The following is an 18342-nucleotide window of genomic DNA, read 5'->3' on the forward strand; positions in this document are numbered from 1 at the left end:
TTTCCTAGCCTGTTATTGTAATTATAACTACCTGATGAACCCAAGTAATTAGGGGTCACTTGACTGTGACCTTGACCTGCTGACCTACTTTCTTGTTTTTTAAGATACAGCCTTGAAATTCGGATGACATATATATTATTATTATTATTATACCAGATTTATATAGCGCCCTTTTCATGATCGATTTCACGTTCAAAAGCGCTGTACATAGTCCAAATGCAGCCACACAGGGCGCATAATTCATCCTCTACTAGTACAGACACAGAGCAATCTGACCAGAGGGACAGAGTGAGACAAAGCCCCCATGACAGAGAGATCAGAAATCAGATACAGGCTTGTTAGCCTAGCTCGTTGCGAATAAACAGCGTATAGCACTGATACACGCAAGGATTGCCTGGGTACACCTTTAGTTGGGTGGGAAACACTGAAAAGCGTTTCTGAAAATTCCCCGAGTAGCTGCCGGGGATCGAACCCCCGACCTCAGGATTAGAAGGCCAGGGTGCAAACCACTGAGCTATCCGTCCACCCGTCATATACAGTTTTGCACAACAATCTTAAAACTGACTTTCAGTGACCATGAATGTGACCTACTGACCTACTTTCTTAATATTTTAGCATCAGTTTGACATTTGAAACATGTAGCTCATATTACTCAGGTGGGCGATCCAGGGTCATCATGACCCTCTTTTCCATATATATGTTTATTTAGAACAGTCGTATATTGTCTGGCAGGATTTCTTTATATAGTAAACGTAGTCGGAGTAGAAGGACTGTTGATGCATGTTTCAAATATTTAGCAGACGCTTATTAGTCCCCTACTGGTTGAAAACCAGTTTTGGGGACTACATCGTCCGTCCATCCGTCATCCCGTCATTCTGTCATTCCGTCCGTCCGTCTGGTCTATAACTGCATATGTTTCCCATGATGAGATGACGTGTCATGCACAAAACACGGACCCCTAAGGTTAAGGTCACACTTGGAGGTCAAAGGTCAACAGGGCTTTTTTTCCTGTCCGGTCTGTAACTAAATAATCCATAAAGGGATTTTTATATTACTTGGCACAAATGTACCCAATAATAAGAAAATTTGTCATGCACAACTTTCAGACCCCTAGCTTAAAGGTCAAGGTTACCCATGGTATTCATATGTTTACATGGCATGAACAGGGTCTGTTTCGTGTCGGGTCCAGAACTCTGTCATCCATCAAGGGATTACAGTTTTACTTGGCATAAATGTTTCCCATCATCAGAAGACGTGACATGCGCAACACCCAGAATCTTTGCTCAAAAGTCAAGGTCACACTTGGAGATCAAAGATCAATAGAGTTTTCGTCCTATCCGGTTCATAACTTTATCATGCAAAACAGGATTTAAATTTTATTTGGCACAAATATTTCCCTGGATGAGACGACGTGTCATGCGCAAAATCCAGACCCCTAGCTCAAAGGTCAAGGTCCCACTTGGAGGTCAAAAGTCAAGAGGGCTTTTTCCTGACCGGTCTCTAACACGACAATCCTTAAAGGCATTTTAATATAACTTGGTACAAATGTTCCTCATGATAAGACGACGTGTTATGTACAACACCCAGACCCCTATCTCAGAGTCATGGTCACACTTCAAGTAGTATTTTTCCTGTCCGGTCCATAAAACTGTCATCAATTAAGGGATTTTAATTCCCCATAATGAAACGATATGTCATGCGCAATACACAGACCCCTAGGTCAGACGCCAAGGTTACACTTGAAGGTCAAAAGTCAACATTGATCTTTTCCTATCCAGTCCGACACAATTAGAAAATTGTTGATGTATTTTCTTCAGAATTACTTCTCTTTAATATGATGATTTCTTACATTTCCAGTTCCAAAATGAAATGTTATCAAATTTGAAAAATACTATATTTTTGTATATATAGATGTTATAAGCAGTCATCAACTGCAGACTTTTATATATACAACTTCTAATCCAAATGTTGTGTTGTAACATATTGTATATATAGTACAATACTGTTTATACATCACTGACACAGATATCAGACCATTAAGCTTTACTTTAGTAGAGAAATTTAGTTGGGGACCTTGTATTGCATGGCAATAATTCATTCACTTGTTACTAAATATTGTGTATTACATTATACTTTTACATTTGTTAAGTTTTGAACAATCGCATTTCAATTTATTCTTTGCTAGGATGGTTGCATCCTGATTTGTACGACAGAGATACCACAGGAATCAATCGTTATCTGCGCATGTGCCAGAAGCTGGAAATTCAGCCAATTACGTACTTCCTTAAACATATGCAAGATACAGAACTCATCATGAAATACCATGGTTTAGGTCCACTGGGCGTAAAGGCGATGTCAGATCCACTTGAGGTATTATCATACAACTTTATTTCAAAATTTTCAGCATAAAGCTATATATATTTGGAGGTTTTAGATCTGAAAGTAAGATTACACATGAGAATTTGAAAATTGTAGAAATGTCGCTTCTGAAAATGATACTTATTTCATAAACAACACGTGAAATGCGGGTAATTTCAGATTAACACGACAATAGAAAAGATGGATCTAGAGGGCAACTATATACTTGGAATCGGAACAAACTACCTCTCAAAAGTTCTTAAAGACAATGTTTATGTAACAGAACTAGTAAGTACAGACCTATCATAGAGAAACAAGCCACTCGTCCGTGCGTTATATTGCTTTTTCTTATAATGGAATCTTTTTTGTAATCAGTACTTCATGTTTATTGACTTGGAACTCCCTTGACTACAAAATATTTCTACATTATTATATTGATATACTCGAGTTTTCCTAATATCTTTTTAACTCTTGATTTTGTTCAGATTCTGATATATATATATATATATATATATATATATATATATATATATATATATATATATATATATATATATGTTTTAATTTGTCTTTTCTTCTTTCAGATATTGTCTGAAAATAAAATGGGCAATATGGGCGCGAAGGCTATCTGTGACTTACTGTTGGAAAACAAAACTATTACATATTTAGATCTCAAAGGTTTTCTTTCACTTATATGTAGTTTGCATTAAAGTTATTTCATAAGAAGTTTAAAAAGCCTAATTCTATGTATATATTCCCTGCCGGATAGATGTTTTGTGAATGAGAGGACTATATATTGAAAGATATTTAATTTCCAGATATATTTATGAATTCTAAAATTATTAAAGGGCAGTAACTCTGTATTACTGAAAAAAATCCTGAAGAAAGATATGCATGCACCATCGACCCATAATAATCTATAGTTGTATTAATTTTGGTGAAGATCTACGGATTACTTTGCTTTGTGAAAAAATATGAATTTTAAAACAAAGGGCAATAATTCTGCAGTTACTGAAGAGATTCTGGCGAAAGTTGTATGTGTACCATTGCCCTACAGTGATCTGCATGTGTATTAAAAACTTAAAGATCCATCAATAGATTACTTAGATACAGATAGCAATCCCTATTTTTTACCGAATCAAGTTTTACTTAACGCCAAATGTGATTAAAGATCATGCGCTAATAAATAATTATGTGAGGTTTTGTGACTTTAGCTAAAGTACTTTTTGAATTATAAGCATTATTAATTTCGGACGAAAGGACGGATGGACGGACGCACGGACGAACAGCGGACGGACAACATCAAATCTATATCCCTTCGCCTTCGGCGGGGAATAAATAAGCATATATGTTCAATGTCATTGATTGGTCCGTCCAGCATATATCAAGTATATTTTTTTAACAATTGAACCAGTTCAGTTTTTGTATTCCTTTAGGCCGCTTGCTTACCTTAATAAAAGAGCGCAGATCTGTGATCGCGGGGCCGCGAGTTTAAGTCCCGTTCAATATGTTCTCGCAAGTTCAATATATTCTCCGAAAAGATATGATAACAATACATTGTGTCTGAAATCATCCGTCCTCCACCTTTGATTCATATGGAGAAGTTGGCAGATACTTGCGGAGAACAAGTAAGTACTGGTACAGAATCCAGGAACACTGATTAGGTTAACTACCCACCGTTACCTATCTGAAATACAGTTGAAAAACAACACTAACCAAAAACAAACAAATCAGACGTGTGTTTTTTTTTTTTAAATAGGTTTGATTTTAAATTTCTAATAAGCAGTTTTGAAATGATGCAATATAAAATCATTTCCACTTTTATCTATCTATAATTTGATAACCTTTAATTGTCAAGTGTTGAAATTATCTGCGTACTGTGTCCAAATTGAATGATATAGTACATGCTGTTGTTCTAAATATATCTGTATTGCACATTCAGGAAACAACATAGAAGATGGTGCCGCTGAAGATTTCTATGACATGCTGTCGGTAATTTTCTTTTTCATTAAGTCTGAAAATTACAAGACGCATTCAGTCGTTTAATTTAAAAATGTAAGAGAAAAATCACAAGAAACCCTTTTATTTAATATATTCAAACATATGCATACATGCACCGATTACAAAATAGGGGAAAAGTCAGATTTTTTTGCAGTTGGTTGTTTAATTTCATTTGGAAATTGCAGTAAAAAAATGATATATTGACATTTGTCCCTTATAAAGTATGGACTACTGTTGTGTTTAATGATAAAGTGCAAGTAAGTTTTGGTAATAAGTGTATATATAAGCATCAAGCTCTCAACTATTATTGTGACGCCATAAGTACAAAACATAACGTTTCCTTTATTTTTTTTCAGAAAAATACCGACCTAAAAACACTTATTTTACGACATAATTGCTTTGAGGACGATGGAGCAAGAATGTTGAAAGATTCCCTAATAGAGAACGACACCTTAACAACGCTTGACTTAAGCTGGAATCACTTTCAATGGCGCGGATGTTGTACTATTGCCGAAGGCGTAGCTGTAGGTTTAAATGAATCTAAATTTGTCCGAATATGATATGATATTGTACAAGTATAGAAACATAGTATCTAGTTATCTTAAATTCTTACTGATGTTCCGAATATGATTGTGAACCGCAAGACCCATGAAACTGACTATAGTCAGTCGGCCAAAAGAAAATGAAGTCGTAACCCAGAAATTAGGCAAATGTTGAGCTCTGTCATGATTGTATATACTATCCTTCAAGAAACTTTTAATGGTGGATCTACAATTGTTCAAACATTCATTATTATAAAACAAATCATATGATATAATATTATATTAAAATAAGTTACAGTTCAAGGGAATGAAGAACTTGCTTCTTAAGATAAATCTAATAAAGATACGTCATTTTCAAAATGGCCACCCAAAATAAGTTCACAAACAATATATATTGATAGGATATAGCTGTCTAAATATTCATTGCTGCAAAAGAAGATCTTGTTCAAATAATTTCTACTGAAAACCAGGCTAACAATGTTTCAAAAGCTTTTTCTTTTGTTTTAATCAAGAAAGCACCATTTTCAAAATGCATTCCTGAAAATAGGTTAAAATAATGTAATTTAAAGGCTGCTTTTTTATTTCTATCAATTTTCATTCGAAGGGACTTTGAAATGTAACGAATATTTATTTATATCAGGATGGTTGCCTATTAGATGTTATACATACAGTGTATCAAAGTATAATAATCGTAGATCCAATGAAATTCTCACTTTCATTTAATATTCATATATTCATTGTACAAACAGTTATGTAGTCTTTTCTTTTTTAAACTAAAATATAGGTAATGTTTAATTGCAGATTGCATTTCTAAGCCTCACAATTCAGTTGAATTTTACGACCTCTTTTTAAATGAACAAGCCCTGCCTGATCGCACAAACGGAAATGATCAGTTCCAAAAGCAATTTATGCTAAATACAAAAGTATATATTTGATGTATGTTTGTGGTACCTGAATGTTTCACCCGTTCTGTTTGAAATACATTTTCAGATATATCACATTGCCGAATCCCTACAAGTTCTTTCACCAAACCATTTCAATACGTTGGCCTCTGAAATAGTGCCAAACTATCATAAATACATCTATAGATAGCTAAATATTTGCTCGACATTGGTGAACAGGTAGTACGGCATTTCATAGCTATAAATTGAGCATGCCCTGGACTCGTCGTATCTTGTATTTGTTTGATATTATTGTAATAATTTTGTAAATTTATAACCTAAACATCAATGCACCACGTGACGTGTTCCCAAAAATGTTGCAGGCATTGTAAACATGTATATATGCAAGTATGTATGAATGATGAACTTATCTTATTTCCAAAAAAGTGACTTCTCACAACCTCTCATCAAATATTAAAATATATTTCTGTCATGTTGTTCATTAATGCTTTAATGTGTCTGCTTGTATACTTCTGCTATAATATGTCTGCTTGTATACTTCTGCCATAATGTGTCTGCTTGTATACTTCTGCTATAATATGTCTGCTTGTATACTTCTGCCATAATGTGTCTGCTTGTATACTTCTGCCAAAATGTGTCTGCTTGTATACTTATGCCATATTGTGTCTGCTTGTATAGTTCTGCTATAATGTGTCTGATTGTATAGTTCTGTCATATTGTGTCTGCTTGTTTAGTTCTGCCACAATGTGTCTGCTTGTATAGTTCTGTCATAATGTGTCTGCTTGTTAGTCCCCTACTGGTTGAAAACCAGTTTCGGGGACTATAGGAATGCGCTTTTCCGTCATTCCGTCCGTCCGTCCGTCTGTACGTCCGTCCGTCCGCAATTTCGTGTCCGGTCCATAACTCTGTCATCCATGAAGGGATTTTAATATTACTTGGCACAAATGTTCCCCATGATGAGACGACGTGTCATGCGCAAAACCCGGACCCCTAGCTCAAAGGTCAAGGTCACAATTGGAGGTAAAAGGTCAACTGGGCTTTTTTCCTGTCCGGTCCATAACTCTCCCGTCCATGAAGGGATTTTAATATTACTTGGCACAAATGTTCCCCATGATGAGACGACGTGTCGAATGCAAAACGCGGACCCCTAGCTCAAAGGTCAAGGTCACAGTTGGAGGTCAAAGGTCAACAGGGCTTTTTTCCTGTCCGGTCCATAACTCTCCCATCCATGAAGGGATTTTAATATTACTTGGCACAAATGTTCCCCATGATGAGACGACGTGTCATGCGCAAAACCCGGACCCCTAGCTTAAAGGTCAAGGTCACAATTTGAGGTCAAAGGTCAACAGGGCTTTTTTCCTGTCCGGTCCATAACTGTGCCGTCCATGGAGGGATTTTAGTATTACTTGGCACAAATGTACCTCATAATAAGACGATGTGTCATGCACAACTTTCAGACCCCTAGCTCAGAGGTCAAGGTCACAAGTAGCAGTCAAATGTTAACATAGCATGAACAGGGTCTGTTTCGTGTCCGGTCCATAACTCTAACATTCATTAAGGGATTTTAATATTACTTGGCACAAATGTTCCCCATGATGAGACGACGTGTCGTGCGCAAATCCCGGACCCTTAGCTCAAAGGTTAAGGTCACAATTGGAGGTCAAAGGTCAATATTTTTTTTTCCCTGTCCGATCCAGAACTCTGTCATCCGTCAAGGGATTACAATATCACTTGGCATAATTGTTCCTCATGATGAGGTGACATGTCTTGCGCAACACCCAGTACCCTAGCTTAAAGGTCAAGGTCACACTTTGAGATCAAAGGTCAGTAGGATTTTTTTCCTGTCCAGTCTAAAACTTTGTCATGCAAAACAGGATTTAGATATCAGTTGGCACAAATATTCCCCTGGATGAGACAACATGTTATGCGCAAAACCCAAGCCCAGGGTCTAATGTCAAGGTCACACTTAGAGACCAAAGGTCAGACAAAAAAATGACTTTGTCTGAAGCATTTCTTCTTCATGCATGGAGGGATTTTGATGTAACTTGGCACAAATGTTCACCAACATCAGGCGGATTGCCATGCGCAAAAACCAGGTCCCTAGGTCTAAGGTCAAGATCATATTTAGAGGTCAAAGGTCAAATTCAAGAATGACTATGTCCGGAGCATTTCTTCTTTATGCATTGAGGGATTTTGATGTAACTTGGACCAAATGTTCACCACCATTAAGCACCCTTGTTTTTAGAATAACGTCCCTTTGTTGTTACTATAAATAGATTTTATTGTAACTTTTTTATTATTGGCCGTAGTGAAAAATCGAGACCACTTTTCTGTGGTACAACATGCATGTTACATCCATCTTTTAGGTGTATTTTGACCTATCTCTACCTGGTAAAGAGTTTCTTGTGGACTTATATTATATAGATTTTTTTTAATTTAATTAATTTCCCTTTGTTGGTACTATAAACAACTTGTGTGATAACTTTTTTATAATCTGCAAAAACATTTCAATATGAAAACAACTGTGGGTTTTTATATATGCACATTTTAATCCAGATGTGTTGTTATAACATATTGTATATAATAGTACAATATTGTTTATACATCATTGACAGATATCAGTTCATGATGTTATACCGCAGTAGAGAAAATTAGGTGCCTTCCAGTAGGGGACTTTGTATTGCATGGCAATACTTCATTCACTTGTTTAGTTCTGCCACAATGTGTCTGCTTGTATAGTTCTGTCATAATGTGTCTGCTTGTATAGTTCTGTCATAATGTGTCTGCTTGTATAGTTCTGCTATAATGTGTCTGCTTGTATAGTTCTGCGATAATGTGTCTGCTTGTATACTTCTGCCATAATGTGTCTGCTTGTATAGTTCTGTCTTAATGTGTCTGCTTGTATAGTTCTGCCATAATGTGTCTGCTTGTATAGTTCTGTCATAGTATGTCTGCTTGTATAGTTCTGCCATAATGTGCCTGCTTGTATAGTTCTGCCATAATGTGTCAGCTTGTATAGTTCTGCGATAATGTGTCTGCTTGTATACTTCTGCCATAATGTGCCTGCTTGTATAGTTCTGTCATAGTATGTCTGCTTGTATAGTTCTGCCATAATGTGCCTGCTTGTATAGTTTTGCCTTAATGTGTCTGCTTGTATACTTCTGCCATAATGTGCCTGCGTGTATACTTCTGTCATAGTGTGTCTGCTTTATAGTTCTGCCATAATGTGTCTGCTTGTATAGTTCTGCCATAATGTGTCTGCTTGTATAGTTCTGCCATAATGCGTCTGCATGTATAGTTCTGCCATTATGTGTCTGCTTGTATACTTATGTCATAATGTGTCTGCGTGTATAGTTCTGTAATGCCGATGGTAATGTGTCTGCTTGTGTAGTTCTGCCATAATGTGTCTGTTTGTTTAGTTCTGCCATTATGCGTCTGCTTGTATACTTCTGTCATAATGTGTCTGCTTGTACAGTTCTGCCATAAAGTGTCTGCTTGTATAGTTCTGTCATAATATGTCTGCTTGTATAGTTCTGCCATAGTGTGTCTGCTTTATAGTTCTGCCATAATGTGTCTGCTTGTATAGTTCTGCCATAATGTGTCTGCTTGTATAGTTCTGCCATAATGCGTCTGCTTGTATAGTTCTGCCATAATGTGCCTGCTTGTATACTTATGTCATAATGTGCCTGCTTGTATAGTTCTTTCATGCTGATGGTAATGTGTCTGCTTGTGTAGTTCTGCCATAATGTGTCTGCTTGAATAGTTCTGCCATTATGTGTCTGTTTGTATATTTCTGTCATAATGTGTCTGCTTGTACAGTTCTGCCATAAAGTGTCTGCTTGTATAGTTCTGTCATAATGTGTCTGCTTGTATAGATCTGTCATAATGTGTCTGCTTGTATAGTTCTGCCATAATGTGTATGCTTGTATAGTTCTGCCATAATGTGTCTGCTTGTATAGTTCTGTCATAATGTGTCAGCTTGTATAGTTCTGTCATTATGTGTCTGTTTGTATAGCTCTGTCATAATGTGTCTGCTTGTATAGTTCTGCCATAATGTGTCTGCTTGTATAGTTCTGCCATAATGTGTCTGCTTGTATAGTTCTGTCATACCGGTGGTAATGTGTCTGCTTGTATAGTTCTGCCATAATGTGTCTGCTTGTATAGTTCTGCCATAATGTGTTTGTTTGTATAGTTCTATCATGCCGGTGGTAATGTGTCTGCTTGTATAGTTCTGCCATAATGTGTCTACTTGTATAGTTCTGTCATTATGTGTCTGCTTGTATAGTTCTGTTATACCGGTGGTAATGTGTCTGCTTGTAGAGTTCTGCCATAATGTGTCTGCTTGTATAGTTCTGTCATTATGTGTCTGCTTGTATAGTTCTGTCATACCGGTGGTAATGTGTCTGCTTGTATAGTTCGGCCATAATGTGTCTGCTTGTATAGTTCTGTCATAATGTGTCTGCTTGTATAGTTCTGCCTTGCTTTAGAGTTACAAAACGTTCCGAGTAATCTTGGTAACGCATGTTTGATAGTATGTGTTTCATTTTAAGTGACTGAGTAAGTGTTTTGCATTGCCTACGCATGAGCGGGAAGAATGATATATGAGATATGTAACTGAATGGGTTACCTTAAAATCCTAGGTAACGTATGTTTGATTCTTAGATACATTACCGTTCTTCCTTTTGATGAAAGTCGAAAATATTCAGACTGTGCACGTACTGTACAAAATTTTCATCCCAGTAAACACCTGACGTCGTACAGACGTTGGTTAGACGTTGGATTTTGGTCGCGACGTCGGCGACCTGAATCCAACGTCTAACCAACGTCATATTCACGACGTCTAATAGACGCCAGACTTAGACGTTTAGAAGACGTTGGAATTAGGTTGGATAGAAAGTCTGATAAATGTTTTTAGTTATAAAACTAACTGGTATAATTTTGCTAGTATAGTTTAAAGATACTTACTGGTTTTCATAAAGGCCTGGACATGCCCTTATTAATAATAGTTCATTCTCACAACAAATATTATATTAATTATGTTACAATATCGCATGAGATTGTCTATTTTCGGAGACGATTTTTTTCACGAACTTTAAACTGTTCAAGATAAAAATGCATTCTATACACATGTATAAATTATTCTAAATTCACATAGATCTTCTCTTCTACACATGTTGTCTATTAGTCACACATTCGCGAGATAAGCCTGCATCGGTTTACACAGTCTTCCTGTAATTTGATATTTGCTGGGATAAGATAGAGCAAGTTTATAAATACTTTACACAAAGGGAAGGATCCGCAACGTGAGTAACAGATTTTTAAAAACTATACTTATTTTAAAAGTTATACAGATTTATATTCCGTATTTTTTTTTTTTAAAAATTGACTTATTTTTGTTTGTTACTTTAAAAAGCAATTTCATTTAAATATATTTTACGAAGTTAATTATAGAATTTTTTTTTCATAGAATTTAAAATATTACATATTTGTTTGGCACGTATTAATTATGCTCTTAGTAATAGCACTAGTATATTTGTATATGTTAAATAATGAAACTGTCAAATTTTATACATTTCAGGTGGAAATGTTGGCGGAGTTGAAGAATCATATAAAAAATGACGAAACTTGAAAGTTTCAATTACTGCATTACTTTTTGGACTTATTGTATTAGACTTACGTCGCCATAATATGAAATAAAGATGATAAAATACATGTGTTGATTTCTTGTTTGATTGCAAATTACGTTGAAAATTTGGTCAGATTTTGGTTGAAATGTGGTTAGATTTATGTTGGAAAATGGTCGGATTGCGACGTCTAGCCAACGTCAGGATCCGACGTCTAAACGGTTTGCAAATCCAACCAAAATCCAACGTTAATCCGACGTCGGGGTCCGACGTCTATACGACGTCTAACCGACGTCAAATGCCTACTGGGATTAAATTATCAATCAATGTGTTAACTTTGCTTGAAGCAGAAACCATGAGCTGTTATCTTTACAGCTTTGTTGAAAGAGGCACTGTACCCTGTAGTTTGTCAACATCCAATAATTCTGTATTAGTAACATAGTTAAGTCCATTAAAATTATAACGGTCATGCAACATGGTGTATTCAACTTAACGTACAGCATCCAAATACCATTGTTGGTGTGTTTTCAATGTCGCTACCGTGACAATATAGTGACGACCGTAACGTATGTTAAATTTTAGAGTACGTTTGCACAAGCAAGTTAGCTCACTTTAGCATCTACAATAAAAGGAAACTATTGGTTGATTGGAACATTAATTAGCTCGATTGTTTTGAGAAACAACGTGTGATTGATATGTATTACATTTGTACGCACGCTGTCTATAATGTATACGGCTTGCAAAATGTTATATTTTCTCAAAAAAATATATAATTTATGAATCTTAACACAATTGATTGATGATATCTTTAAAAAATACAGTTTTGATGATTTTGTTAATCAAATCTGGCAAAAATATGGCGAAAATGTAGCTCGGGTGAGTGGGGTGTAGTATCCCCTATATTTTGGAATAAACTGTTACAGCATACCTTTCATTGCTTTAGAATAGTAATAGAAGGCAAGACGCTTATATCTGAAAGACAGTATTAAAACAGTCTAGTAAAATTTCATTTGTAAACGATAATCGTTTCAAAGAAAGAGATTGTCGCATTTTATGATTCCAGGTTAACTAAAATGCGAGTAAATTTTGTTTGACTTACGATAGAAAGCGATATTCGGTATAAACGGTCTCAGAATGAATGTAATTATGGCTGCAGTACATGAACCTTTACCTAATTTCTGGGTGACAAAATCGAAAAACTAGAGGACTTACAGAAACTGGCCGACAGACCACTAGCATACAACACAAAACAATATACAAAGGCACATCTCTGTTTCAGGAAAATACTGGGCTTAAATATCTCAATCTGTGTATGAACGGATTTGGTCTGGAAGGAGCCAAAGCTTTAGAGGATATGTTGCGTGACAACCACACTCTATTAGAATTAGACATTAGTTTCTGTCGGATACCGCTGCAAGGAGCTCCACACATTGCTGCAGGAATCCAGAACAATGAAGGTTTACAAAAGCTAAATGTAAGTAAAATAGTTGGTAGATACCTTTTAAGCGATCTGGAGCAGGGATTTTGTGGTCCAGTGCAATGTGAAGAATGCATTTTTCTAGACGATCTTGAACTGCTTTGCTTCCGTTTCCTTTTTATGTTCTAACTAATTTTCCAAAGTTTTCAAAGAAATTGAGCGAATCAAGTATTTTGTTTATTTTTTTTTTTTGTAGAGGGATGTCGGTGTGACAATAAGATATATCAATAACGTACTTGGACTAACAGTTATTATTATTACTGCGTACAATGTTCTTTACAATAGAATTCCACTTCAGCCGATACTATGGGTGTGCCTGGTGTTGCACATTTACTCCCTTCCAACCCAAGTCTGCTATTATTTTGCTTGACTTCGTTCTTTAGACTTTATTAACTTCACAACATCAGTCTGTAAGTGTTAGGTGACGTCCGTTAAAGTCGTCCCGTTTTTGACCCAACATTGTTATCAGTTTTGGTTCTTTGTGTTAATAGCGCCCATTTTATGTTACGCCTATATTAAATCGCCCCTATTGGATGTACGCACGTATTGATATACAATCACTGACCAAAGATTTATCATTAGGTTTAACATTGGTTTAATAGTGTACAATCATGTTGGTGAATTAATGCAAACCTATAAAAGAGTTCTACTTTAGGAGTTAAGGTCAAAACGTATCAAAACCAAAATATAGCCACAGGGTAAAGTCAATCTGACTAAAGTACATCTCCTAGTATTACGCTACGCATAGGATCTGAGAACGACCTATTCATAGCCTCGTTCTGACGACCCTTTCGCTAGTCAATCAGAGCTTAACTTACAAAATTTAGCAAATCTACCTGTAGCCTTAACTTTTGATATTTACAATTCTTGTGTTGGAATGTGTCAGACAGCCGGTTAGCTCAGTCGGTAGGCCACTTGCTTAGTAATCGAGGGGTTCCGAGTTCGAGCCCTAAAATAACTGCACATTTTTCTTACTCTTTCTTACTCTTTGACATTCTAACAAGTAGTTTCATTGGTTAAAATAAAAATAGCAATACTGGGAATCCAAAATATACAGAAGACGTATGTGAATGGGTCGTTCTCAGATCTTCGTTTAGAAGATCAAGTACTTCAGTCAGATTGAGGGTAAAGTCAAACCCAAAAATACAAAAATGTCAAAGTGTACCCTAATGCACTTATTAAGTCCACATGAAAGCTAGTAAATTATATATCAATGGCACTGAATTGTAAAACTTTACATTTTGAACACAGTAATTGGTTTATTATCACACCTTTAGGCAAAGCAAAATTGATAGATCCAAATAGTTAATCAAAAATTTCATTTTCGAAAAATAATACTGAAATAACTACAGTTGCAACTACCGGTATGTTTAGATGTTTCTTGAAAAAATATATCCTAAGGAAACAACAAAACTTAATGAAAAGATTTGTTAGGAAAGAATAAAACACCTGAATATTCAGCCTAAGGCAAAGTTATATATAGGGGGCCTCCGTGGCCAAGTGGTTAAGGTAAAAGATGAGGGGTCGAGCCTCACTCGGGGCGTTGAATTCCTCATGTGAGGAAGCTATCCAGCAAGCTTACGGAAGGTCGATGGTTCTACTCAGGTACCCGCCTGTAATGAAATAATGCACGGAGGGGCACCTTGGTCTTCCTCCACCATTAAAACTGTAAAGTCGCCATATGAGCTGATATTGTGTGGAGAAAAAGAAAAGGTACAGGTAGTGAATTTGCTGAAATGCCCTGTAGGACCCCCAAATGTAATCAAAGCGCTCAAAGCGCTGATGGTGGCTGCTAATCAATGTTTAAAATATTACAAAGAAAGTGACAACTGAGGAATTGTTAATATAAACTATAAGAACTTTTTTTGCATTTTTTTAATATTCGGCTTTGGTTTCAAAATTAATCCTATTTCACTGCCAGTCATCGTTTACTTACACACTGATTCAGTCTTTAACGAATAGTTTTGATTATTTGTGAGGAAAACGACAACATAAATTACATCGAAAATGTTTTACTATGAATAAATAATATAAGCTTTTTCTCCAAATCATTCAGCTTTTAAGATTTCTTTTTAAAGCTTTTGGGCAGTGTCTGTTATGAATTATTATACACACTGATTTAGTCCGTATCAGATAGCTGTGATTTTCATGAGACTTTTGTGAAAGAAAACAACAAAAACATGCACCACAGATGCACCTCAGAATGTCAGGTCTGCAGCTAGTGTATTTTAGAGGTGCATTAATTATCACTCCTTGGCAAAAATGCTGGACATTAAGTCAGACAAACTTACAACTTTAGTCAGACCGAGAAAAAAGTCGAAAATATGTAACTGGCGAAACGAAACCGTTTTACTTTTTATACATATATTTGTATCCAGATATATTGAGACGCTACATGAGAAAACCAGCATAGTGTGTTAGCGAACAGCAAGGATTCTGACCAGAGTGGTGTATGGATCCGCAGTTTGATTTGGGCCCATGCTGGTCACAAATGCACTATGTTGTTTTTCTCATGGTGCGACTCGAATGAATTTAGCTGAAGTGAGCAGAATCTGTCTTGAAACAATTCAATTTTTAAGTTGGTCAAATCTGTTATCCGACGACCTGCTACAGTCTGACACATTGCCTTTTCAAAAAGGCGAGTATTAGTATCATCGCTGCGCCCACTTTCATGGGCTTACAAGTTGATGAAATCGTGATATAGTAGCACCACTTAGTCAAAGCGAGCTTGAAACACTTCTCAGCTTGGGCGACCTGTGGGTTTCCACGTTGATAATTCGTGTTTTGTCTGACGAAATTATACCGAATACATGTGTATCTATACATACATATAGTATCTTATATTGTACATTTGCTGAAGGAAGATTATCCGTGAGGGAATATTATTTAGAAAACATACATGTCTTTGATTCTCACGGCAGGTCACATTGCAAACAATATCGAATGAATTTTAACTGAATGTTCTTTCATTTTTGTTCACTCTCGTATTGTAAGCATGTTTTAGTATATTTTGTTCTTGATATAACGATGAACTGTACATGTTCAAGTTATATCAATAAAGTACTATTCTGTTCATAAATCATCTCACTAAATTTGCGCTAATTAGTGTTAATTGGCAGTATCAACGCCTGAGGAAATCCATATCACTGCTGATTATCGATTTTCTATAAATAGCCTAATCAACATGCGGTCATATTTTTGCGTGCTTGAAACGAAAACGAGACAATGCGGTCGAAAATTCAGTAATATTCTTAGATCACTAGGGTTGCATTAATATAATATCTTACAATTTGATAGCTATGACGAAATTTAAGTTTGTTCTGGCATATTTGAAAAGTATTACAACTTGCTAGAAAAGCTATCAGCAGTACAAACTGGTATTGTCTATGGACCGGAAATGTTTGGAAACTTTTCCGTTGAAATTCCGTTTCTATTTTTAGCCGCGGATTGTTGCTATCAGAAGTCATTGTTCTTTATCAAAATAAAGCCTTAAATTTCGGAAGTTATACATGTGACACTGTGGTTAGGAAACATTTTTGAATTGTCAGTCTGGATTCCCAGGCTAGGTTTCTATATACATAAGCTACCTTTTTCAACGTTATAAGCTGCGTGACCTCTGGGGCAGTACTATGCAATAGCTAATCAATACCATCGCTCCAGTTCAGGTGACATGAGGTCATCGTTTATTCACGTGACCATAAATTTGCATATTTGTATTCATACACGTTGTTGTTTTAATTAAAACGTTTACCTCAGTTTGTATTGATTTTAGTCGCCGAATTTACATTAAAAATGGTATTAAGGCATATATTGTAGTTTTTCAAATTATGCACGTTGTGTAGATAATTGTTTACCTAGAAAGCTTGGAACTATTTTTAGTTGTGTTGTTAGGATGGTCTTAAGAAGAGACAAGATTTTTCAAACAGAGTATTCTTTTTGACACTGGTGGCAGCTAGCAGCCACCATACTTAAGTTTGACTTAAGACAGGTAACTACCAGTCCTAAAATCGACTCAAATTTTGGACTTAGTTTTTTTTCTAAGACATTTGATGAATAAGCTTAAGTCGATATTATGAGACTTAGTAAGACTTAAGTCAAATTATTAGTCTTAGCCCTTTTGTGAATACGGCCCCCGTAATCCTACGCTTGTACACAGAAGTAGAACACAAAAAAAGCGACAACTTCGTGCTTCGCCATAGACCACTAGCTTACCGTATGATCTTTGGTATGCGACAATTTTCTTTTGTCATGCGAAGTGAGCTGAAACATGTCTTTAAAAACCTGATTGATACCGTTAACACATAAAAACGAGAAACCTATGATTAGTTTACAGTACTGAACGGTATGCGACCATTTTGCGACAACATGTTCCATTGTTATGCGAAGTGAGCCAAACAGGTCTTTTAAAGCCCAGCTCCCCGGCTATTCAAATTCTTTTTTTGTGTATGCAACCCATGATTACAATAGGTAATAGTTAACGGCCACGTGCCACACACTTTAGCACGCAAAACCACAGGTATTTCAAATAGAATTTTATATAAGGTAGAATCTAATTTGACAGGCGTCACTGTTCATAGTCAGGATTTTCATGCTTTTTCAGTGACAATTCAAGGTTAAAAGGTAAAACGGGAGCAGGGCTTTAATAATGTCAGACAGATACTACTAGTAACATCAGATTACACAAATGAAGTTTCCGTATTAATAAAACCATACTGTTACAGACTGTTTGATTTGAAAATAGTTCAACGCTTACAAAGTGTTTTCTTTCTTGCGTGTTTCCATACAGGCACGTGTAATCTACGCCATTAAACATCAAGGTTCTTTTATCTTTTTACAAATAAATGTATATGTGTAACTACGATATTTGAGACTTGCTAGGTATCTTTTTTTAAAGAAATCCAAATTTATGTACATCTGCCACTCTATCCCGTCAAAACCCTCAACTTGAAAGGAGCAGGACTAGATAATACATATTAAACTGAGGGACGGACAATCCCATTACTTCACACACACACGCGCGCATATATATGTGATATATAGTTTTTACTCGTATATACCCCTCACGCTCCGAGAACACATATCACTGTGTAGAACAGTCCGGCTATGATTTGTTTGTTTTGGGTTTAAGGCCGTTTTTCAACAGTATTTCAGTCATGTAACGGCGGGCAGTTAACCTAACCAGTGTTCCTGGATTATGTACCAGTACAAACCTGTTCTCCGCAAGTAACTGCCAACTTCCCCACATGAATTATCAGAGGTGGAGGACGAATGATTTCAGACAGTGTCTTTTATCAAATCGTCACGGAGAACATACGCCCCGCCCGAGGATCGACCTCGCGACCCAGCGATCCGTAGACCGACTCTCTCCCTACTGAGCTAGGCGGGCGGGTTAAGTCTGGCCATGAAGGCGTAACTATTTCATACAGATGCAATCACAG

The 18342-nt window shown here is 36.2% G+C and overlaps 1 protein-coding gene and 1 long non-coding RNA gene across 9 annotated transcripts in view; one reads left to right on the plus strand and one right to left on the minus strand.

Annotated features, from left to right (window-relative positions):
* The window catches only part of LOC123536308 (leucine-rich repeat-containing protein 74B-like), a 68584-nt gene that overhangs the window by 8420 nt on the left and 41822 nt on the right, over nt 1–18342 (plus strand). For all 7 annotated transcript variants that reach the window (XR_008371933.1, XM_045319407.2, XM_053549021.1 and 4 more), the window contains exons 4-9: nt 2186–2370; nt 2539–2646; nt 2943–3036; nt 4301–4350; nt 4716–4883; nt 12707–12901. Coding sequence is in view for 6 of the 7 variants with exons in the window: in XM_045319407.2 (XP_045175342.2) it covers nt 2186–2370; nt 2539–2646; nt 2943–3036; nt 4301–4350; nt 4716–4883; nt 12707–12901 (800 nt within the window). In the remaining variant the exon portion in view is untranslated. The remainder of the gene's footprint in view (nt 1–2185; nt 2371–2538; nt 2647–2942; nt 3037–4300; nt 4351–4715; nt 4884–12706; nt 12902–18342) is intronic.
* On the minus strand, nt 4140–10577 carry LOC128558809 (uncharacterized). 2 transcript variants are annotated; one of them, XR_008371938.1, is made up of 3 exons: nt 10475–10577; nt 5853–5952; nt 4140–4372 (listed from the first exon to the last, which is right to left on the minus strand). It is a non-coding gene; the product is annotated as an uncharacterized LOC128558809 (long non-coding RNA). The 2 variants fall into 2 exon arrangements; XR_008371939.1 differs by having other exon boundaries at nt 10431–10543.

Source organism: Mercenaria mercenaria, chromosome 1 (genome assembly GCF_021730395.1).
Source record: "Mercenaria mercenaria strain notata chromosome 1, MADL_Memer_1, whole genome shotgun sequence".
Taxonomy (NCBI): Eukaryota; Metazoa; Mollusca; class Bivalvia; order Venerida; family Veneridae; genus Mercenaria; species Mercenaria mercenaria.